The sequence below is a fragment of the Diplotaxodon limnothrissa genome, linkage group LG11 (genome assembly GCF_057381915.1).
Source record: "Diplotaxodon limnothrissa isolate DT_005_m linkage group LG11, D_limnothrissa_male_GT1.1, whole genome shotgun sequence".
In the NCBI taxonomy this organism is placed as follows: Eukaryota; Metazoa; Chordata; class Actinopteri; order Cichliformes; family Cichlidae; genus Diplotaxodon; species Diplotaxodon limnothrissa.
This window is the reverse complement of record NC_140606.1, coordinates 16,515,028-16,538,628: the sequence shown is the minus strand read 5'-3', so window position 1 is coordinate 16,538,628 and position 23,601 is coordinate 16,515,028. Positions and strand designations below refer to the sequence as shown.

Here is a 23,601-nt window from a genome sequence, read left to right as displayed (position 1 = left end):
GTGTATTATCCTTAAGATTGTTCATTTCTCTGCTGATTACAGACACCAAAAAATAGACTTAAACACTGGAACACTTAAACTAAAAAGTAATAATCCAGCCTTCATCTTTGGATGGCTCTAGCTATGGTGAAGGTGGGACTCTACAAAATAATAATGCAGTAAAAAAAAAAGATTAGCTTGATATGCACAAAGCACATCAAACTGATTTTAATAGAACTTTAATGAACTATATTTAATTATTTACAACTATTTACTTTACTTTTACTTTTACATGCCAGTAAGTTCAAATTCAATGGACTGGCTACAGAAAACATTTTAATTTTCAGTTACTGGATATTCTTTTAATGCTAATGCTATCTGTAACTATCCTTCCTGGGCTTATTAAAATCATCTAGAAATAAATGAAAGTATTACTCTTGTCAGTACAGTATTGCTAATTTACAGTTTATTCATATAATACTCCAAGATAAGGTCTTGCTAACGCCCTACCTTGCATTTCCTAACAGCAGGCGATGAGGGTATAACTGGGCATCCATCTGTTGACTCTGTGACTGCTTGATATTTAGGAGTTCTTTTGAACCCTTTTCAACAGATTATGTACTATAACAACGCTCAAAAGAAATATTGCATGATTAGATTTATAGAACAGCAAGCAGAGAGCTAATCCTGAGATCTAGTTCTCAGGATTCAACAGAGTGCTGCATGTAAGCCAGAACACAGGCTAACAGTAATGCCAATGTGGTATTAGCCATTTCAACACCTATGACATACTGTATCTGGGCTTTGCTCTTTTCTCATTTCTCAACAAGTCAAGGAGACACAGATGCCCAAAACAAAATAACCATTGTCATAATCCCTGGGGCACCGTTACAAGGACCTTCAGCTGGACAGTGAAGAAGGAAATATGAAGAGTGTTAAAAGTAGGAAGAAATCATGTAGAAAGTAAAGAGTCATTTTTTAAAGTCATTGGCTCGCTCCAGGCAAAGAAAATGTGTGCCTAGACACTGAAATACTAAATAAATATAGACCATAGTTTCAGTGGGCCTTTTTTTCACAGGCAAATGTCTGCAAGGTTTTATGTGATGCAGAACCGTTTTATTGGTGCATGCCAATGTGAAGAAAAGAGACACAAGTGAGATCGGATCTTTAACTCACATAACTGCTTTACTGTTGAAGGACCTTTAACTTAACTTAGTAATTAGGTTACCAAAAATATTTGTGACCTCAGTGCAAAAATATGTATTTCCATTTACATCAACCGCAGCAACTTCAGAGGAAAAAAAATAAAAGGACAAAATTCAACCTCACAAGTAGGAAGGGATTAAGACGATGGAGCAGTTTTGTTTTGTTTTGTGTATTCAAGATAGGGTTCAGACAGCTTCCTGTGGATTTAAACAAGAGTTGACTGAGACAAATTTATTAACAGCAGAGATTGTATGTCATAGACAGTCACTGTCTCTGTTTGACTGCATCTGTTTGAAGAGTGTGGCTCCTTTGCCTTGAGGCAACTCAGAAGGTTCAGTCAGAGGGTCTTTCCATCATGATGGCATTTACAACGGTGTCTTCAGGTGTTTCTTCTTATGTTGAAATTGATAGAACTTTCAAGAAGGAGAACACCAACTAGAAATCTTCATTTATTAAAACATATGACATTAACACTGAACTCCAAAGTGGTATTTTTAAAAAAAAACTTGAAATTATGATACCTAACAAAAGTACTGGTTTAGTGTGTGGGTTTGAGAAGGAGCGAGAGCAGTGTGACAACTGTTATTAGTACAATAGCACCCTCTGCTGACTATATCTGCTAACTAATAATAATATAATGTCAAAATATGTGATATATGGTGCTTGAGATTGGTGGGTAACATGCATTTTTTATGTTGCAACTTTGTATTTGTAAATGAAAATGGAGTGAGTGCAACGTTCTGTGTCAGTAAATGGGTTTGGGGTATTGATTAATATTTTAATATGATGCTAAATATTCTTTATATTAGATTTTTGAAGAATAGGCAACTATTTAGCTGAATAGCAGAGTAACAGTGCTCTTGGACTTGGTAGGAAATGGGAAATGGAGTAAATCCCAGCTTCTCTGTGTTATAACTTGACAACCAGTCAACTCCTTGTTCTTTACTGTGTAGTTTAATGTGTTGCAACGATTTTGGGAAGCTATACAGGGACGAAAGAAAAAGCTGAGTTCCCTGACCGGGAATCGAACCCGGGCCGCGGCGGTGAGAGCGCCGAATCCTAACCACTAGACCACCAGGGAGTGATATCAACGTTGAGAACCTGAATAATGAAATAGCTTTACATCCCCCCTCAATTGTTATAAAGGTTTACTGTTATTTGTGTTTTGTAGGACTTTGAAGACAAAACGGTCTGACTACCTAACAAATTACAGTTCTTCCACCTTAATAACATTCAGAGTCAACACGTGGACATTACGCAGGAAAAAAAAATCACGTGACCAATATTCCGTGACATTATTATCATGAAAACGGAATTCAATACGCAGGCTGTGAACTATATTTTAAGTAGCTCAGTAGTTACATGGATAATTCATGGAAAAATATACACATAATACACATACACGTAAATATTGAGTGTTAACTTCTTTTTCAAATTTAAACACACGAAGCCAATATGTAGAATTTGTCCAGCAGATGTCGCCACTTTATTGACAGTGGGTTTGACAGAGTGAAAATAGTTTTTTCGGGCTTCGCAAATCTTGGCAAACACTACAACAACAAAAAACATTTAAAACAGACTATATCATGTTATATAACTATATCATGTTAAAACTACAGGAAATGGTTACTCTGGCCTCGTTCGTTCCTGATACTTACACAAACAAATTTATTTTGACGAAAACGAGACTGAAATGCCTGAAGAAAAAACTTGAACAACAGGAGGCATCACGGTAAGGAAGCGGTAAAAATTATTTTAATTTCGTACGTACGCGTTACCGATATTCAATTCAATACGTAACTTATGAATATAATATGATTATGCTCTGAACTTATTAGTTAGAAATCTTATATTTCACGGCGACAGGCATTTTGCAAAGCTACCGCTAAAGGGGTCCTTCGCTTGGGTCCTTGGTCAACGTGGGAGACGCGAAAATGTGAAGTTGTTTTGAATATAGAGGAGCCTTCGTGGAATTTGTGACACTAAGATATGAAAGTTTTCCGTTTTCAGAATAAAACGTAAAGGCTGCCTGGGTATCGGTGGGATTTTTCTTACTATGATGCCAGGGGAGAATCAGTCCAAAGCGTTGGCAATCGCCGCGGACGCGACGACTGGAAACTGTCAAAACTGCTCTGTTTTGCAGCAGGTCGGTGATGTTTTGGGGGGCTTTTTTGTTACCGAGAAATCAGTTACAGTGCTTTACATCATCTTTTCGATCCAGATCTTAAACATTATGGAGCGATTTAATGTGTTTTTATCTTGTGGAGTTAACGTGTTGATAAGTATTTACTAACTGTGATGTCCCCTGTTTGTTTTGTTGTCTTTCGTCAGAGTCTGGCTGAATATGTGTCTTCATTCCTGGCACTAAAACAGAAGATAGCGGTTTCAGAGTAAGTACCAACGGACGGTTATTGCCTTGGTAATATGTCTTACGTTGAGACGTGAACAGGTCGTAGTTGCGGTATTCAGCATACAAGCAAAACTCGTGTGTTTTGATTTGCTCTGAAACATGGCGGCTGTCATCAGCTACAAGCAAACTAGCTGAAATTACAATAATTTGTCCAAAGTTTCTCCCTATGTGCTTTCTAATGGAACTGATGTTCGTAAGTGACTATACATTTACTTGATTTTTTTAAAATAAGTTTTAAAGCCATTTCGCAAAGCATTGTTTGTTTGTGAATATAGGATGGAGAGAAGAGGAATGAAAGTCTGTACAAATAAAGTAGAATACATTTGTGTGAATGAGAGACATTGAGAGAAACTGCAAGGAGTAGACTAGGAAAAAGGATGAGTTTTAATGTTTGATGTCAATCATCCAAAGCAACAGACAATGAAGAAGAGAATGCAGGCAGGATTGAGTGGGTGGAGATGACAGAATGATCGCAGCTAGAATGAAAGGAGGTATTTGCAATATGGTAGTGAGATCTGCTATAAGGTATGACTGGCACTGCTGATGATGCAAAGACATGGAAAAGAGAGAGAGTGGATATATTAGACAAAGAATGTTGAAGATGAAGTTTCCAGGCAGGTGGAAAAGAGCAAGACCGCAACAAAGTTTGCTGGATGTAGTGATCGAGGACATGAAGTGGTTTGGTGTGACAGAGGAGGATGCTATGGAAGCAGGTGATCATCTGTGGCAACTGCTAAAGAGAGAAGCCAAAAAAAGATGAAGTCTCGGTTTAAGTAAAACTTTCTATGCCCGTGTTACTCAGATAATTAAGACGGTGATCCTCTCACTTAGACACCTTGATAAATGGTGTGACTGTATATAAAAACTTCTTATCTTTGAACTAAGCTTTCATGAACAATATCCATTCACTTTCAGGACATTGTTACTTTATGAAAATTTGTAGACTTAATAAAACATAAAATGTTTTTGGGGTTGTTTTTTGTTCTTTTGCTACATTCAATTGGTTTAACACATGGATCCATGTTCTCAACTTGTTATGTGCAGTGACACAATCAGGCTTCAGCAGCAGCTGGAAGAGCTTCAGATCCGACTGGTTACTCTGGAGAAAAAGACGGCTGATTATGAATCGGTGCAAGCAGAACTGGAAGAAAAGAAAGTAAGCGGTTACACTTTACAATCTTATGAAATGTCCTAACCTGTAATCATATGTCTGACTCTTAATACTGTTTTCACACCAATAGGGCTGCTCGATTATGGCAAAAATGATAATCACAATTATTTTCACTGAAATTGAGATCTCGATTATTTGACGATATTTATTTAACCCTTTAAGACCTACTATAGAACCAAGTCCGCCAGAGCTTATATTATTTTTTTACATGTTGTAGTGCCATTTGTGGGAGCATTTCAAGTTGCTATACAACTGTTATAGCCCATATTTTAATAATATGTATGTATTAAGTCCATAGTAACTATATTAATTGCAAAAAAAGTGCAATAAACTACAAAAAAAATTGAAAATCATTTTTGTTTTTTTTACATATATTTCTACTTGGAGAAATTTAAGAGGTTTATCCCTCAAAACTTTAAATACAAAAAAATTGCAAAAAATAGTTTACAACAACAGGAAATTTATTTTGAGTGTCTTCATAGTTTTATTTTGGAGATACACCAATTTTTATATACTGCAGAAAAAACAAAAAAACAATCCTATGATGCAAATTTGCAAAGAAAACAGCATGTGCATCAAAATAAACTATTTCCAGCAGTGCAATTAGAGTTCTAAGCATCCCAGAAACTATTCAGAAAAGTCAAACATGACTTATAAAAACACTTGTATAGGCTTTTAAGGCCTACAAGTAAAAAACTACATTTTCCGCGAAAATGACGTCACTTCCGGTTTCGGGCAGGAAATGGCGGACATGCGATAGTTCACGCTGACGTCTGTTTCACTGTGGGAAGTGGTATGAACAGGTAATCGGATCAGCAAAGCGTGTTTCTGGAATATTATGTTTTTGTTGCTGCAAGCGCTTTTTATGCAGTTTTTGCAAAGCTTTATGTGGAAGGAAACCGTGACCGAGGACAAGCTGATGGCATAAGATGTAAGTACAACTCCTCTGGTTTCATATGCAAAAAAAAATATTGCGCTAGCTTACGTGGTTCAGGTTCTACAGGGATTTAAAAATAGTTACACAAAACGGAACGTGCGGCTCTGACCGGCTTTAAAGGGTTAACAATAACAATGTATTGAATAATGACTTTAAAAAATAATATAAAATAGTGTGCAACACCACTGAAGTTTTTTTTTTTACCTCTCTTTTCAACCAACGGCAGTCACTCTCCTCTCCAAATAACTTCTGCTTAGCTTTCTGAGCTTCCCTCGGGTCCTCTTAATCAGCGGTCTCCAACCTTTTTTGCGCCACAGACCGGTTTATGCCCGACAATATTTTCACGGACCGACCTTTAAGGTGTCGCGGATAAATGCAACAAAATAAAACTAGTACCGGTACCGAAAAAAAGATTTATTCATAACACACGTGAAAAGACCCAGGAAAACCGAGTTAACAATCAAAACGATAACAAAATAACGCTGAAAACCGATAAAAACCCTGAAAACCATACATTTCACACCTGAGCCTCAACTCTCGCGGCCCGGTACCAAACGACTCACGGACCGGTACCGGTCCAAGGCCCGGGGGTTGGGGACCGCTGCTCTTAATTGTTGTGACGCGTGTTCGAAATCAGAGAGGTGCGCTGGATTTGCCACACGGAGCAGCGCGAGAGTAAAGCATGAGGGAGGGGCTAATAATCGGCTCAGTCATTTTTAATGATGGTTGAAAGCCCAGATCGTAATCGTGATTAAAATTCGATTAATTGAACAGCCCTACACACCAAATAATTCACACTCATAATATTTCATTAGTTTCTGGCCTTTGCTGATTATTCACAAATTATTTATTTTTTTACAGAGTGCTCTTAAGGTGTATGAACAACTATCTGAAGAGGTGGAAAAACTGAAGGTGGAAAAAAGCGAGACAATAGCAGAGTATGTACTGGATCCAGTCTTGGTCATAACAGTACAAATAATGTTTTTTGCTTTGGAATTGTTAGTTTTTATTAATCTTCTTTCATTTTGAAGGGATTTTTTTTCTTTGTTTATTTTTGTTTTGTTTTTTGGTAAAGCACTTTGTGACACTGGATTTGATAAGCGCTACAACAGTATTATCATTATTATTAATGTTGTTATCATTCTAAAATGCTAACTGGCATTTTCCATTTTCATCAGGAACAAAAAGCTTGAAGACCAGCTAAAAAATGTTAAAGGTACTTTGCATTTGCATGGTGTGATTTGTACCAGGGAAGACTTGTAATTGTAATTGATTGAATTTGTCCTAAATTGTCTTTCTTAGATTTGGCAGACAAACAAACACTTGAAAATGCACAGCTGAAAAGAGAAAAGGCTGTGGTGGAAAACGATTTGCTGATATCTCAGGTAAACTAAAGGAATGCTCTCCAAATGAATTGTTTGACCTTAGTTTAATATCATAATTTACAAAAATGCAGCTAGCATTCACAGTAGCTTTACATAAATCTGCTAAAACTCATAAAAAAATGTCACTTGTTTAGACATCCTTGCAGAAGTCTCAGGCACAAGCAGAGCAAGCTGAAAAACTCATGGATGAAAACGCCAAGATGACAAGCACGTAAGAATTTGCACGAGCTGTTGAAATATATGATTAGTCACAGTTTGAGGTTCATCTTCTTCTTCTTCTTTTTTTTTTTCTTTTTTTTTTGAGCAAAGCTTTTAAAATGAATTGCACTGAAAAAAGGTTCCATGTTGTTTTCTCATCAACAGAAAGGACAGCCTTGAAAGTAAAATCAGAATTCTTGAAGGTATTTAAAATCAAATTTTACTAAATATTTTGTTGCTGTTAATAAGTTCTGAGTCTTTTATGTGTTTGTTTGCTATCTAAGCTGTGATTTCTTTGATATTTTTTTTTAGATTCAGTTTGCCAACAGAAGCATAAAATTTCCCAACTGACCAAAGAGAAGACCATACTAGAGAAAAGTATCAACGATCTACAGGTGCAGTAAAGCCCTTTACAAATGTTATGGAGTAAAATATTTTCTAGTATGATAGACCAGAGTACAGGTTCGACAGCTCTGAGTTTTCAATTTTCATGAACATATACAATACAATACGATACAATACAATTTTATTTATATAGCACATTTAAAAAACCACAGGTATGCCAAAGTGCTTCACAGAATGAGTTAAGAGCAATAATAAATACAAATATAAAGCACAAAATACAAATAAAATATACTAACAGGCGGGTGACATAACTAACCAATAATACACCAGGCATAGTAGGCACCAGTAAAGTCCACACACAATGCTGAAGGTTAAAACATTATAAACATTAACAAAGTGATAAAGATAAGTTCCAGTACAGTAAAAATGTGGGCTCTAGGAGACGGGGAAAGCAAGGCTAAACAAATAAGTTTTTAATTGAGATTTAAAAGATTGAATTGAATCAGACGCCCGAATAGCTAGGGGGAGGTTATTCCAGAGGTAGGGTGCGACAGCGGCGAATGCGCTCTGGTCTTGGTCTTGGTCTCTGCGGTCACCTCTGGTCTTGAGCCGAGATCTAGGTCGCACCAGGAGCATATGTCAATGCCGACCATGATGGTTATCCACATAGCCAAAACTCTGGAGCAGACACAGCTGCATTACTGCATTAGATTACGGCAATATGTCTCTGAAGGTTCTCTGTCATCCAGGTCATCCTGCTGCATTAGAGCCACACAGTGGATGGAGACTACATTTTATTCTGAGCTGATTATAAATCAGTGATATAATTGCTGTCTCCATCCTTGTATATGGAAGACTGGATGATTGTAAAAGCGCTCATATTAAGTACAGTGTTCTGTGCTTTGAAATGAATCAGGGTGTTAGTCAGCTGGTTCAGACGCAGCAGGAAAAGGAGAGTCAAAGAGAAATCAGAGTTTGCTATAGAAAACCTGCCAGCAGCAGGTTAAGTTCAGTCTGTTACCCTGGTAAGAGTTGAAGTTCACTGGCTTTCTGGATCAGAATACTCAAGTTTGCTAGCTAAGCCTGCTTTCTGGAATAGGATCCGACCATTATCTGTGTATAATTTCGTTTCTGTTTTGTAGGTGAGACTGATGAAACTGGAAAGGGAAAGGAACAAAGGTAAAAATCAACAATGAAAATTATTAACGATAATATTTTCAGCATTAAAGGAAACAATAATATTGTCTGTTTAATTTTTAACAGCATCCATTTCCTGACTTAAAATCTGTTTTTAAACAATATCTGAATTATCTCTCAAGAATACAGGAGCACAACAACTCAAGCAAGTGCGCCTGCAGAGCCTAAAATTGACAAAGGTATGCAGCTGTTTACAGATTTTGTGATTTCATTTGAAAAGCTGCGTGCATACACCAACCCCCAAAGCGGCCTGATTTTTACATTGTAATTGCAATTATGTTTTATCGTGTGTTGCAGAAAAGTTCTGGATGTTGCTAGAGAACTTGTGGGCATGTGTAGACCCAGAGCAGGAGTCGTCTGTAAACCAGTTGCACTTTCACGGTATTGTTTGTAACATAACAGCATATACGGTCTTTTCAGTTTGTTTTTCTTTTATTTAACAATTCTACACCTCTACATACACAATATCTTCTTTTATTCTTTTAATTTCAGAGTCCAGAGTTCCTCCTTCCTCTCCACAAGCCACACTGCACTCTCATTTGAGTAAAATGTCCCCGTTTGGTTCTCCGAAGATCAGTGAACCCCACAGTTTCCACATTCCAGCGAAAGCAACTTGTACGCCATTAAACCAGTCTCCTCGCGCACAGGATGCCATCAAGCACAAAGCATCTCTTCAGTGCTCTGGTGAAAGAAAGCAGGCAGGCACTCCAAAAACGAGCAAGCGATCACCTAAGGCACGCAAAACTGCTGAGTCATCTACGGAGATGGACACATTATCTGTTGAAGAGATTATCAGATTGTTTAAGCCCATGCCTCCCAGTATTTCACCACTTCCAGATTTGGTGAGAATTTGGTTAGATCTAATATGAACGGCTTTTGTTGTTGCTTGTTGATCAAAGTGCTGATTTTCCTGTTTATGGCTTTACACAGTGTTCTGTTTACTGCAGTAGTTTAAAGGAAAGTCTTTAATATAATGTGAAAGTTTGTTTTTGAGAAACGTGTGTATGGTCAGACACTAGTTGAAGTCCTTCTTGGTATCTTAAAAGGTTTCAAAGCTGTAGTGGCTGCACATACCTTTTAATTAGAATTGTCATCAGCTGATAAAACCTGTAAGATTAACTATTTAAAATCAAATACCTTAGAAAGATTACTCTTTGATAAACCTTGTTATTCTTAGGTCATGATAAATATAATATCTTTTAAATTACATTCTTGCTTTCTTGTTTCCTTCAGAACACTGAGGTGGAATCCATGAAAATGGAGGTTCGAGAAAATGAAAGTCATTCTAAACCCTGTGAGGACCGGCCTGCTCTTAAACAAGAGCAGACCTTACACATTGCAACCTCACCATCAAGTCAAAGGAATCCAAAATCAGCTGCACTTCAAATGGAGGAGAATGCAGACTTGTCGGTAGTCGCAGACGAGCGAGAGGGGGAAATTTCCAATGAAAAGGACTTTGAACCAACCAAGTTTGGTGACATTCCTAAAGTTATTGACAAAATCGCTACAGATGTGAGAGGAATACGTCCTCAAAACGACATGCTGATTGAACAGGAGCCATCATCTGCACAGTTATCACCACCATCATCGTCGTTTTCCACATCAAGTTTTACAGGATTGATTGAGGCTGTGCCATTACCTACTGAAAGTACACTTCTATCCTGTAATCCTGGCATCAGTAGAATCTCTAAAAATGAAAATGCCTTAGAAGATGCAAATAGTGATCTCTCAGAGACTGTAACAAGCATGGATGTTGACATGAGCCCTAGTGACATTACTGATAACAAAACAGTTGCTCCTGATGGTGGAGAGTCAGCCCTAATAAGTGACTCTATGGAAGGCATCGTGGCTGCAGCTACACAAAATAGTTCAGACATTGAAAAAAATACTCTGGATTCTTTTAAACTTCAGGACAGTACACGGTCTGGCTGCAAGGACTCTGATATACCTGAACATACTCAAAGTTCATCAGGCAGCAGTGACAGCATCACTGCTGTCTCTAATGAACATCTTGAAGAGAAATTGGAAGTTGATGAAAGCATCAAACTTCTTGGGAAGGAGGATGGGAATGCACAGAGGACTGCAGAAGATGATGTGGCAGCTTTGCCTGCATCATCAACCTGTAATAATATACCTCCACCCCCTACATCTGCGTTGTTAAAGAAGGAAAACGACCAGTCCGGTGCTGATCAGGAATCTGGCCACGCAAATGTTGAACCTTTTAGAAAAAAGGATGCTGACATAGAAATAGTTACCAGCTTCCAAGAAACAAATACTATAAACTGTGAATCTTTGAAAGAAAGTGCACATTCTCTTTGCAAGCGAGTGAGTCCTTCCTGCCTTTTAGCCTCTATAAAGCTGCAGGCTTTGGATAGTCATCCTGGAAAATTGAACGTTGATGTTAACATAGACCATGTCTCAACAAACAAACCAATTCCTTTTCCATATTTAGAGAAAGAATGTGACATTGAAAAAGCTACTGTTGAAGATCTTCCTCAGCACAAAGTACACACCAGTAGTAGTACGTCATTGGAGACGATGCCTGATTCCCCAGAGACAAATACTGTAAACTGTAAAGCTTCAAAAGAAGATAGACATTCTCTTTGCAGGCAGTTGAGTCCCTCATGTCTTTTGCCCACTGTAAAGCTGGCATCTTTGGACACTCAGCCAAACCCAGGAATATTGGATGCTGATGTTCAGACAGAAATTATTTCAACAAACATACAATCGCCTTCTTTCAGTTTAGAGGAACAAGGTGTCACCAAAAGTGCTACTAATGAAGACCAGGCTCAGGATGAAATGAATGGAGGTGATACTACTCCATTAATTCAGAATCCTGCCACAGAAGGAAAAGATAAATCTTTGGACTTGCAAACGGTAGAGCCTGAAAATCTAATAAGAGAGGAAAAAACTACCTCAGGAGAAAGTTCAGCTGAAGCTCAGGCTCCAGAGTGCATAAGCAATGTTCGCGGCGAAATGGGTCCTCCACTTCCTCGTCTCCTTACCCCTTTGAAGACTCCTCCGAAGGCGAACAGATCTATCAACCCAAGGCAGGCTATTGGGAAACTATTATTTCCTTCACCCATGGATGGAATTGAATCTCCTACTTCACCTACTCAGACTAACAGAACACCGAACCGTCATCAGCTGAGTTCTTTATCCACAAACAGCCCACTCCCTCTAAATGGAGTCCCCTCATCACCACTTCAGTTCGGCTCTGCCACGCCTAAACATGCTGTGCCAGTCCCTGGTCGCCTGCCTTTGACAGCAGTGAGTTCTTCTCCTTCATCATCCTCAACGACGCCATCTCAGGAGAATTCCATGAGATTTCTCGACACCATGTATCCAGAGCTCTCTGCCCGGGCTCGTACTCTGAGCATTCTTAGAGGCAATGTCAATCTCAACATTTGCTCATCCGAGGGCAGAACATTACCGACAACCGACAGTCAGAAGTCTAGCTTTAAAACTATAAACTCCACTTCAACGGCCTTCACAAAGACTGAAGTGAGGGGAGAAAAAAGGCCTGCCATCGGTATGCTGCAGCCTAAAAGCAGTAAATGTCTCAGGCTTGATCAGGCTGCTGGTGTGACTCGCAATCAGGTGCTTGCCTCCTCTTCAAAAAGTGGAGACGACACCTCATCAGCCCAGAATCCGACACTAGAACAGCCGAAAACTGAGACAACCTCTTCACCCCTGAAATCTGTAGAACATCCACAGAAAAATCTTATAGTTAACTCTTTAAGGAAAATTGAAGACCAGTGCTTTGATCTGCTGCCTGTGATCCGGAGCCATCTGCATGTTGGTAACCTTCCCAAAAAGCCTGTCTTAAGAGATGAGGAGAAGGAGGTCATCGCTGAAGTTTGCCAGAGCAACTCAGTTAGTAGACTGTTTATTGTTCTTACATTTTTTTATCTTTTAATTTCTGGTTGGAGGATCTACTGGGCTGAAAATAAAACAATCGCACTCTACTGCTACAATGCTTTTTAATAACCCTTTTGTCAGTAAATGTATTACCTCCTTCCTGTTTGTAAATTTTGCCACATACGAGTATGAAGGTAGTTTCATGTCAGCAAAATTAAGCAATTAGTTCACATCTGCCTCTCATCAAAATGTCTGACTAGTAAGAAGGTTCTTTGTGTGTAATTTGACATTTTTCTGTCTCTCTTGGTTTACACTTTAGGCAGATGACATGATTGTGGCCATCCTGAACAAACTGAAAGCTGGGAAAATGGACCTGAGTCGAAACTATGTGCAGGCCCTCTGCAGAGTCTACACTGGGCTCTGTAGGCAGAGGAGAGATGTGGAAAAGGCTCGTGTCCTGGCCTACAGCCTCCTAATAGAAAGTGAGCATTTTATGTTGTTCCATATTTATAAAAGCTTTACACAGCTTTTCTACACTAACATGGTTTTATTTAAAAATAATTCTAATGACAGTTTAAGAGAACTTGTATACGTGATAGCTAATTTGATTTTTGGTGTTGTTTAACTGGAAAACATAGTGACGGCATGGAAAGCTAAAGTTAAAGAACTACCTCTACTCGTTGTGATGTATTACTTAAGCTTATTTGTAGTCAATATTGCTATTATTTTCTTTATTTCATCCTTTTTGCAGATTTTCCAGATTCTGCGAAGCTGATTTTATTTATGGTGACAACATGGCCCAACCTTCTCACACACACCAGTTCTCTGTCCCAGGCCATTCATGCCGTCACCAAACTAAGAGCATCAGAAGAGCTTCTCAGCTGCCTTTTAGCATTTCTTGGCTGGAACAAGGTATTTTTTGATTACGAGTATGCATTCTTTAAATCAAGTAGTGTGTGCCCTCTTAAACTTATTCTTCCCATATCACTACAGACTCCTCCCTGTGACATTGACGAGCTGATCTCCAGAACACTTTCTGAGATCAGATCGGGATCAAATTTGTCCTTCACAAAACACAGTCGGTACGGGGAGGACCTTGGAGCCGAGGCTTGGGAACACGTCTATGCACTGCACCTGCTTTGTACAAACAAGAAGTGGAAGTGGACCTATGATAATTTACTAGGGTATGTTATTTTGTTTTTCTGTCTTGTAGTAATAATAATAATGTGAGGGTTTTGTTTTTTGTTTTTTATGTGACTTGCAAATAAGATGTAAAAAGCCATGTCCAACATGGCTCCTGAAGGCACATAGCTTCTGCTTAACTTGTTCATTTTCTTTGACAGCAAGGAGTTGTGGCCACTGATGAACAGTTGGGTAACACAGCCAAGACAGCAACAACAGCCCATCTCTGATGTGGCTGTTGCTACTGTGCTCAGACTCATAGGTCAGATGTTTCCTAAATTTATTTGGTTATCAAGCTTTAAGCTGGAGGGATTTGTTGGAAATTACATTAAATGAATTAAATTGTTTTTGTAATAGGATGCCTTGGTCAGCTGGGGCTGAAGGAGAAGTGTAATTCTACTGTGGTCACTATTGCCAATGTCATCAATACATTTGGTAGGCACGGACCAACTGAAGGTAGGACATAATTGCATACTGAAGGGAATACAATGTTTTTGTTAACATGGTATCTCTTTAATTTGTGTAGTGTTGATTTAAGCAAGATTTATATTTCTCTGTCTCAGACATGTTAAAGCACATTTGCCTATCTGTATTTTCTGTGCCATTAAGCACATGCTGATTTGCCGCTAAAAGGAAGGGTTTCATGTAACAGTTCTAATTATATTATGTCACATGTGTGCAGGTGTGCCATGGGAGGTGCAATTAGCAGCCATCTACTGCATCTATGACCTGTCTCCATGCAACCCCAAACAAGCCCTGGAAGCTCTTGCAGAATGGAGAGGAGAAACATCTCAAAGTGTCCCTCCTGCTGTCACTAGCTGCATTAACCAGCTAGCCTCTATTTGCAGACAAGCCAACAGCTAAAGTGCACAAATCCACAGACATGACAGTCTGTCCCCTTTTTTTTGGAAACAGACGCATAAATTGGCGCTGATTTAAACTTACTGGGTGACTCACAAGCAGTTATAAATTGGTGGTTCTAAAATTTTAAAACGTCCAGCAGACTGCTTTTTTGTTTTAATTTTTTTATGTGCACTTCTACTCTAAAATTATATAAAAATGTTTATATTTCTGAATTTTGTAGCAGTTTTTGTTTTTTAAATTGAAACTTTGCCTGTAGCAAATGTACTGGTATAACTTCTGTTATACTCAGATTAATGCTGTAAAGTACTGTACAGTGTGTATATGTGTGGTGTTGCTGTGTATGTTTTTCTGCTGAAGTTTACAGTTGTAGCATCAGTGTCTGTATTCATGAAAAATAGGATTGCCAAAGTAAATATGTTGTACAGTTAAATGCTTGAGAGATTATTTAATTGTTTTTTTTGGGGGGGGGGGGGGGGTTTCAAATTAAAATGTCCGAATTTGGATCCAAGTTGTGTTCATTTGCTGCAGTCTCTGTTAACCTAGGTCTTCTCAGTGATGTGTACATACTTCAAAACTATTGGGAATGCTGCATACTATCGGATCAGCTTGTTATTTTTATAAAAAATTATCTTGAAACTAAAAAAGTAAAACGTTCACAGTTTGATGAACAGTGAGGTTTATTTTGCAAACGTCAGGACTCATTAAAATAGAGTAATACCCGAGGACTACTAAACCACTACAACAATCATGTTTTATCTTACCCGGTGTTCAGATTTATCAAATGTGGAAATTTTGTAAGAGCTGCCATTTCCGGGGCTGCCTATCAAAATAAAATCTACAATCGCTCGATAGCTACATTCATCATAACGTTCAAGCTCATACGAATTAGGACTTCTTTTTTTAACCTCCATACAATTTGTTATGATAGGAGCAGATAATCGTAGAAGTTTTATAAATCAAAACTATTTTAGTCGTTGATAGTGGGAAATATTTTAATAGAAACAAAAGCATGCTTTGTGACAAATCTAAGAATAGCAACAACAGAAAGAACGCCTTAACTGGAAATAATAATAATAATGAAAATAATAATTAGCTCATATTATTTTCTTTCTTTTTCATTTACTTTTAGTGCGTCAAAATAAAATAATTAAATTTAGTAAAATTTCAAGGGACCAGCTTCCGTTCTGTGAGGCTTGTATATTGTTAGCTTTACCGCTCTCTCGGGGCTGAGGGGTGTGTTCAAAGATTTAAATCCCTCAGACATGCGTAGATGCTGAATGCTACTGGGTGCGCCATATTGCTGTTTTACTAGGGTAGTGGAGTTAGCGAAGCCGCTTGGAAAACCAAACCCGTTTCCGGACATGAAACCCTGAGAGGATAATAAGTGAATAAGCGCGGTAGGATTTATTAGTTTGCTTGACTGCAGTGTGTTTCATTTGTTACATTGCTTGCCATTTTAAGAAGAGAAGAGGGGTTCCCGTTAAACTCTGAGTCCAATGGATCCCAGGACCGCTTGGATCCAGCCGGAGCAGAAGGTACCTGCCAGTACCCTGTGGATGCACATTTGGCGAACCCCTCAGGAATTCGGAGCAGGCTCCGGTATCGACAGCCGCCTTCAACACCAACGTAACTTTGCAGCGCAGAGCGCAAACTCCACGGACTCACGCGGTGAGTATTGCAGAAATGTAGCACCGCCACCGATGGTAGTGTTGGGGAACCTGTCGAAGCGAGACGGCAGCGGGGAGAGGGGAAGTGTCCGGAGGAAGGGCTCGTTGTCGCCGTCCTCCTCCTCTTTGGACTCGGAGGCCGAGAGTTCCTCGCCCTCTGGTTCCTGCCTGCACATCGACAATTTGAGCGTTACAGAAGAGGCTAACCAGTTCTTGCACTACGGCAAGCAGGAGTTGAAGGAGAACAGTCTCCGACAGCAATACCCTCTAACCCCTTTTCACACTGTTCAGCAACACTGGCGCAGCATGCCACAATCTACCGACCACACCCCCCCTGGGATAAGAGATCAGCATGGGAACAAGCACCACTATCAGACACATTCATCCAGCCGCAGGAAGCACCTGAACAGGGCCAACACTTTCCACGGCATCAACCCCCTCCTGTGCTTCGACTCCAATGGACATCATCCAGACTCTAATTGTAGCCCGTGGAAAACCAGGCGCTACAGCCAGGGCATCAATGGGTAAGGAAAAGGAGGGAGGAGGGGGTATGGACAAACTTTTCTTTTATCCAAATGCAGTGTTTCACCATAGATGTGCTTCTGGTTTACACTTTATTTCCGTCTTTTTAGTCTTCACGAAGAGATTATGGACTTCTTCAGCTTCATGTCACCAAAACCAGAAGAAGAGTCAATGAGAAGGGATGTAGTGAACAGAATAGAGGGGATTATCAAAGATTTGTGGCCCACAGTACAGGTGAGTGTCACCAGCATAGATGTTTACCTGTGCACACCTTTTGGACAGGTAACTATGGGGTGGGGGTTTGGATGCTCAGTTTTACATACTTTTGTTTTTGTGATGTGCTGCCAACCCTCTCATAAACCAAGTATGTTGACTTATGAGTATCAGAGTAGCTTCTTAAAGTTAATCAAGAGACAAGCTGATGTTAGATTCTTGTTAAATTCAGGAGTACTCCTCCCTGCTTCCAGAGTAACACTGAACACACGAGTCAGATATATTTGGAAAAAACTAACCTTTACTCCCACTCTTTGTCTGGCATCCAAATGTTCGGACACATGCTAGAACAGAAGGGATATTTCAAACGTAGGTACTTGTAAGCCTGAGGAAATACAGCGATGACCCCAATCAAGCGTTTTTTACTGCCTTGGTCACAAAGGGCATCTTTTTGCCCTGCACTTAACTTTATGAGAATCCAATTTCTTTTTTCTTTGCTGTTGGTGTATTCAGTAATTTTATTTTATTTTTTTTATGGTTATAATTATGCAGCTTGTTTTTGTTTGTGATGCCCTGCATAAATCAGGCCTATGATTTTCATGGTTTCAGCAGTCATTACGTTTAGCACTTTACTACATTTGTGTGTCCTGCTTTATGCAGAAGGCAGTCAGCAGCATCGTTTACGCTATATGTCCAAACAGACTTGGCCAGATGTAATCATTCATTCATATTGCCTGCATTCCCAAAGTAACATTAGTAAATTATTTTCCGTTGTATACTGCCAACAGAGTGCACTCTGTAACAAATGGCTCTTTTTTTGAGGGGGTGGGGTTCACATTATAAACATTTTGAACTAATCCTGGCCCACAGAAATCCCACTGGGCCTCACTGTGAATTGGATTCTTTTCCTTTCTTTTCTCTGAAGATCATTCTGTGTTACTCCTCCTATCCCTGGTGGTGATTTTATTTTATTTTTTTCTTTTCTAGAAACCAGACATTTACAGAGGCAATAGTTTTATTGCACATCTTGACTAATACATAAAATTAGTGTATTTTGACCATACACTGTATGTAGAACAGTAGAAAGCCTGGTCAACAAGCTGGATACATAAACTGTGGATGCAGCACAGATACAGATATCTGCGAATCAGTGCTATGTAAAAGACTCAGAAATATTAGAGTTCTGCTCAAGTAAGACTGGAGTTAAACCTTCTTGGATGTGCTGCCCCACATAGCAGTGCAGCTGGCTTGGCCTTTACTTTTTTACTGAGTTTTATTGTTTTTACTAAGTCAAGAATTGGCCATATTTGCAGAATGGTAGAGCACAAAGTTGTCACCTAATGCTAGCAGGCTTGGATGGCAAGCTGTGTCCAGACTGTATTGTTGCACACTCAGAGACACCTGCTAAGTAATGAATATTTATTTATCCAAATGGCTTAAAACTACACAAAAAGATTGCAAGGTCAAATTTAGTTTGCAAATCTTTTTTTTTTTTTTTTTTCTCCAAAATTATAAATAACAGCTTGCTAAACGGGAACTTCTGCTACTTCTGTCAGCAGTTAAATCATCCGTAAACACTAGTGACAGTTCCATTGGCAGCCATACATGCTGGTGCCATGATGATGCTTCCACCATGCTTGTGAGCTGATGTGTTATGCTTCAGTTTGCCCTTCTGCATACGGTACTTTTCTCTTCCAATCTTTCTATACAAGTTAATCGTGAATTAATTTTTCCTGAAGTGAGCAGCCTTTTTTTTTTTTTTTTTCTTTAGATATTGTCTGGTCAAGTCTAATTTTGCCATGTTATCGAGTGTATGATTTGAGCCTTGTTCCATACCCTCTGTATTCATGAAGGTCTCTCTTGATTGTTGACCTTGTCAGTTGATAGACTCGCCTCCTCGAGAGGACTCAGATGTTGTGAAGTTGTTTTTTTTTATTTTATTTTTTTATCTTAACCATCAAACTCTGTCATCCCCAGCCTGCGCTGGTCTTTCTTTTTGAATGACGTGCTTGACTGTTGATTCGGCCTCTTCTAAACTTTTTGCCATCTCTCTGATGTGTTGATTTTGGTTTGTCAGTTTAATGATGTTCACATTCAATGACCAGCTACCAATTAAGTTCAGCACTTGAAATAAATAAACTAAACAAAAATTACTTTTTTATTTTTAATAACCCACTGTGGTGGTGTATAAAGGGAAAAACAGCCATGTATGGCCTTAATTGTAACTACACTGAAGTCTTTATTTTATTTTTTTAAGGTTCCACATTGTCAGCTCAAAATCAAGGTCAAGCTAGCAAATACCTCAGATATGCTTATGGCTCTTGAAACCAAACCTATGTTGTCCTCTGCAGGTGGAGATATTTGGCAGCTTCAGCACTGGAGTTTATCTTCCAACAAGGTAACATTTGTTGCATTACCGTTGCCGTACACTCTCACCTTACACGGGCTACTTGTAAAATGCGCTGCTTTTTAGGAAGTAGGAGCACCATTTTTTTTGTCAGTATTAAAATGCCACACTGCATTCAGTGTTCATTCTGCTAGAATTTACACTGAACTAGATGCTGTTTATTATAGTTTTTTATGTATGCATTGTATTTCTCAAGGTCTTGTCCTGAGAGTTGAGTTACAGAAATGAAGAGTGTTGAGGGGGAGTGACATTTCAGCAAATATGCAGGAGTTTAAAATATTCAGCAGCCTTATTTGGAAACATTGTATCGCATTAGCAAATGAAGTGATTTTTGGAGTGAGTACATACAGCATCTGTTTTGTGCAATGGTTGTTTTCATTGGATTCACATAATACTCGCTCAGCAATGAAAATTAAACTGCCTGAACAATTAAATATTGGTTATGAAATAAAACTGTCTTTCTAACATGTGTACACAAACCAACAGGCAGAGATCACTGCTGCTTTCTTTATTATTTGTACATATGTTATGTAGTCAAAAGCCTTTTTGTTGTGCAGATAAGATTGAAGTTTTATGACTAGAACATGGTTACAGTAACTTCTCTTTTGTCTTGTTGTAGCTATTATTTTTTTATTTTTTTATTTATTTTTACCATTTGGTGTGTGTCTGAGAAACCGTTTGAAATTGTGTTGCTTTCATTCTGCTGCGTCCTTAGTGACATTGACCTGGTGGTGTTCGGAAAGTGGGACCGTCCTCCACTGCAAGAACTGGAGCAAGCCTTGAAAAAACACAATGTGTCCGGCTCACATCCCATCAAACTCCTTGACAAAGCTACAGTAAGTCGAGAGAGAATCCTGGCTTTTTAATTTTGGCATTGCCAAATTGTGAACTAATTCTTGACATTTCCTTAGGTGCCAATCATCAAGCTTACAGACTGTGAAACACGGGTCAAAGTGGACATCAGCTTTAATGTAGAGACTGCAGTCAAAGCAGCACAGTTCATCAAAAGCTACCTTAAAGTAAGCCTTTAACGACGGACTTTTTTCCCTTTTTAAAAAAATGAGTTTGTGTAAATGATCGTTTTGTTTTTCTGCTAATTTGTTTTATTTTTATTTTTTTTCTTGTAGAAGTACCCCGTTCTGCCACCCTTAATCTTCGTTTTGAAGCAGTTCCTGTTGCAGAGAGAATTGAATGAAGTCTTCACTGGAGGCATTAGCTCATACAGTCTTATACTAATGGCCATCAGCTTCCTGCAGGTACACAGTGATGCTCATCAGCAAAGTGATTAGTTCCAGAGTTGATAATAACTACACTCTGGTTTATTTAAAATAAAAACATTTTGTAAAAGTTGACCAAAAAGTTGTTAAAATGTAACGTGTTACACAGCAAAGGTAATAAGTTCTTTATGTCCTGCTAATCAGCTACACCCTCGGATAGACACGAGCCGTCCCAACATTAACCTGGGCATCCTGCTGATTGAATTTTTTGCACTGTACGGCCGTGATTTCGACTACATTAAGACCGCCATCAGAGTGAAAAATGGAGGAGCCTACCTGTGCAAGGAGGAAATGCTCAAAGAAATGGAGAATGGAAACAGACCATCATTGCTCTGCATAGAAGATCCAGTCCAACCAGGTCAGACTAAAATAAAGAAAATGTTCAAATGTGTATAGAATTTGTACAAGACATTACTGCAAAAGCAAAAAAACACAGGTATTTATTGGCTGCTGGAAGGGCAATCCAAAGTGAAGGGAAATAAAAATGTTAAAGAGCTTCAGTATAATCACCTGTGGGTTCAGTAACAATAAAAGTTGTGCAGAGGAGGCAAATGATTGCTGTACATCCCAAAACATTTGATATATGAACGCCAAAATGTGTCATGCTGTCAGAGTCCGTCTTGTAATGCTCAACTAATCGAGTGTGTGCGTGTGTGTCTGTGATCTTCACAGGCAACGACGTGGGCAGAAGTTCATATGGGGTTCTGCAAGTCAAGCAGGTTTTTGACTTTGCCTACATGGTACTAAACCATAGTGTTTCTCCACTTTCACGTGCATACCCTAACAAAGACTGTGACAGGTTTGTGCCAACCCACCCCCTCCTAATCATAAGGAAAGTGTAACCTTTCCTTATGAGTTTAATCTTTACAGTGTTTCTCTAAGTAGTCATATTTTACTTTCTCTATGTTGCAGTACTCTGGGAAGACTCATCAAAGTCAGCCAAGAGGTCCTGAAATACAGGGACTGGACAATCCAGAAGTGGGGTGCCAAGCTGGGAAACCACAGAATGTTGTCTTCAACTTCTGGTTAGTGCCTGCTTCGCGTAACATGAACTGGAGTTCAGTTTCAATAACTGATGTTGCTGAAAAGAGGAAAATGTGTCAAATATACCCAATGCAGTCTAACCGTAATCTGTTTGGTCCTAGATGTTGAGGCTTGTGAACAGGATCTGGCCAGGCTGATGCTGGGTGGAGATCAAAGAGACTCATCCTCCCCGCTCAGTGCCGACTCCCCGTCACCATCTCCAGTTTTCGTTAACAGCCCCCATCACCGTTTGTCGTCATCCTCTGCTTGCTCGCTCTCCTCTTCTTCCTCTTCGGGAAGTGACATAGTAAGGGCAAATATTCTTTTCTTCATTTTACCAAATTATTTGACAACCACTTTGGCACACAAGGTGGCAATTCAAAATATGTAAAGATAAAGCACATAGACAAAGCAGCTATAATGTTCCATCACAACTTGATCATAGTCCAAATGTTTAAGGTTTTTCTCTTGTCAGTCTGGCTTTCTTAACTTGTATATGGACATTCCTAGGAATCTGAATCCCCTCACGGCACCAATACTACTGTCCAATTCCATCCCCTGACCTTCCAGTCAATGTTTCAGATGACTACTAACCTGAGGACTGCGCATCCAGCAGGCTTTATTCACACAATGCATCAGGTCGGTCTGTTTCTTCATACTGACATTTATATTTCAAAAGGCAAAGTCCAATTTTTTTTTTTCCAAATGCCCTTTAATGCTTTAAAAGAATCCCAAATTCAATCTTTTTTTCTTTTTTCCCCACAATTTTTCAGATCCAGATGTCCCTCCCAGAAAACATAGCCATGCCCCATCTCTCCGATTGCCGCTTCTACCACGAGACTCCTCCTTCCATCGGCGTTGTGCACCGTCATTCGCCACAAGTCGCACCACAAACCCCTCAAATCTCACAATACATGAACTCTACCAGCCCTCTCCTAAGTCCCCACCACCACCAACAACAACTTCACCACCCTCAGGTAGGAGGACTGCAAAGCCGCTCTTATGCCATGGGATCCAATTCCCACGGTTCACTGGAGCATCCCAAACTTGTCTTCAAGCACAATCAGTGCAGTAACCTCCAAGGCCAAAGTCACGTTAACTTCAGTCCTCAGCGCAGATTTGTTCCCCAAGTTCATAACGCTACATCGGGTTTCAGGAACCAGCAGCAGTACGGCCGTAACGCCTGTCGACGCAAAAAGAAGGACAATTTTCCTGCCTTGAACCAAATCAGATGAAAGAATACACCTACAGTATTTGTCCCAACTGGTTTCTGAAGGCCTCTCTACAACCATCAAAGTGATCATGTGATGACACTTTTCTTTTTTTGAAATCTTGATATGGGAGGCTGTCAAAAATGCACCTTATCGTGCTAGCATTCCCAAGTCAGTTTACTATGCCACACACTTCCTGTCCGAAAACTGAATTTAAATCCATGACTGAACTCATTTTGTTACATCTGTCTGAAGTCAGAAGCCCCTCTCTCAATGTGACGCACACCAGCACAGACTTGATTGAGGATTTTCCAGACTTCACCTTCTCATCAGTGTTACTTCCTAGTTTATTGAGCAGCTCAAGTCAAGTAGAGTTTCCATGGAACTCGGACCTTTTTGAACATCGTGTGCCATTTTACTGAACTGGTTCATCGAGCCTGGCATCTCTTGAACTTTTGACTCTTGTCGGGGCCCATCTCATCAGGTTTGGGGGCTCATTTGATCTTGTGAATGCAACACCCTATTAGCTGAACTCTTCATGAAGAG

At 39.4% G+C, this 23,601-nt stretch overlaps 2 protein-coding genes and 1 non-coding gene across 3 annotated transcripts; 2 read left to right on the top strand and 1 right to left on the bottom strand.

The window, feature by feature from the left end:
• Positions 1-2,194: 2,194 nt before the first annotated feature.
• Positions 2,195-2,266, bottom strand: trnae-cuc (transfer RNA glutamic acid (anticodon CUC)). Its single transcript has one exon. It is a non-coding gene; the product is annotated as a tRNA-Glu (tRNA).
• An 849-nt stretch (positions 2,267-3,115) lies between these two features.
• On the top strand, positions 3,116-14,812 carry ice1 (KIAA0947-like (H. sapiens)). Its single transcript, XM_085365216.1, has 20 exons — positions 3,116-3,331; positions 3,517-3,575; positions 4,640-4,751; positions 6,565-6,641; positions 6,882-6,919; positions 7,006-7,088; positions 7,223-7,299; positions 7,452-7,489; positions 7,599-7,681; positions 8,774-8,810; positions 8,951-9,007; positions 9,126-9,209; positions 9,321-9,670; positions 10,062-12,704; positions 13,009-13,171; positions 13,441-13,601; positions 13,683-13,873; positions 14,033-14,133; positions 14,229-14,327; positions 14,554-14,812. The coding sequence occupies exons 1-20, from the start codon at positions 3,242-3,244 to the stop codon at positions 14,733-14,735; spliced, it is 4,725 nt and encodes a 1,574-aa protein (XP_085221342.1). The 5' UTR covers positions 3,116-3,241; the 3' UTR covers positions 14,736-14,812.
• Positions 14,813-16,231: 1,419 nt separating this feature from the next.
• Positions 16,232-23,079, top strand: LOC146622539 (terminal nucleotidyltransferase 4B-like). Its single transcript, XM_085365215.1, has 12 exons — positions 16,232-16,926; positions 17,035-17,158; positions 19,489-19,535; positions 20,260-20,380; positions 20,456-20,563; positions 20,672-20,800; positions 20,966-21,179; positions 21,494-21,620; positions 21,734-21,846; positions 21,967-22,151; positions 22,355-22,483; positions 22,618-23,079. The coding sequence occupies exons 1-12, from the start codon at positions 16,232-16,234 to the stop codon at positions 23,077-23,079; spliced, it is 2,454 nt and encodes an 817-aa protein (XP_085221341.1).
• The last annotated feature ends 522 nt before the right edge of the window (positions 23,080-23,601 follow it).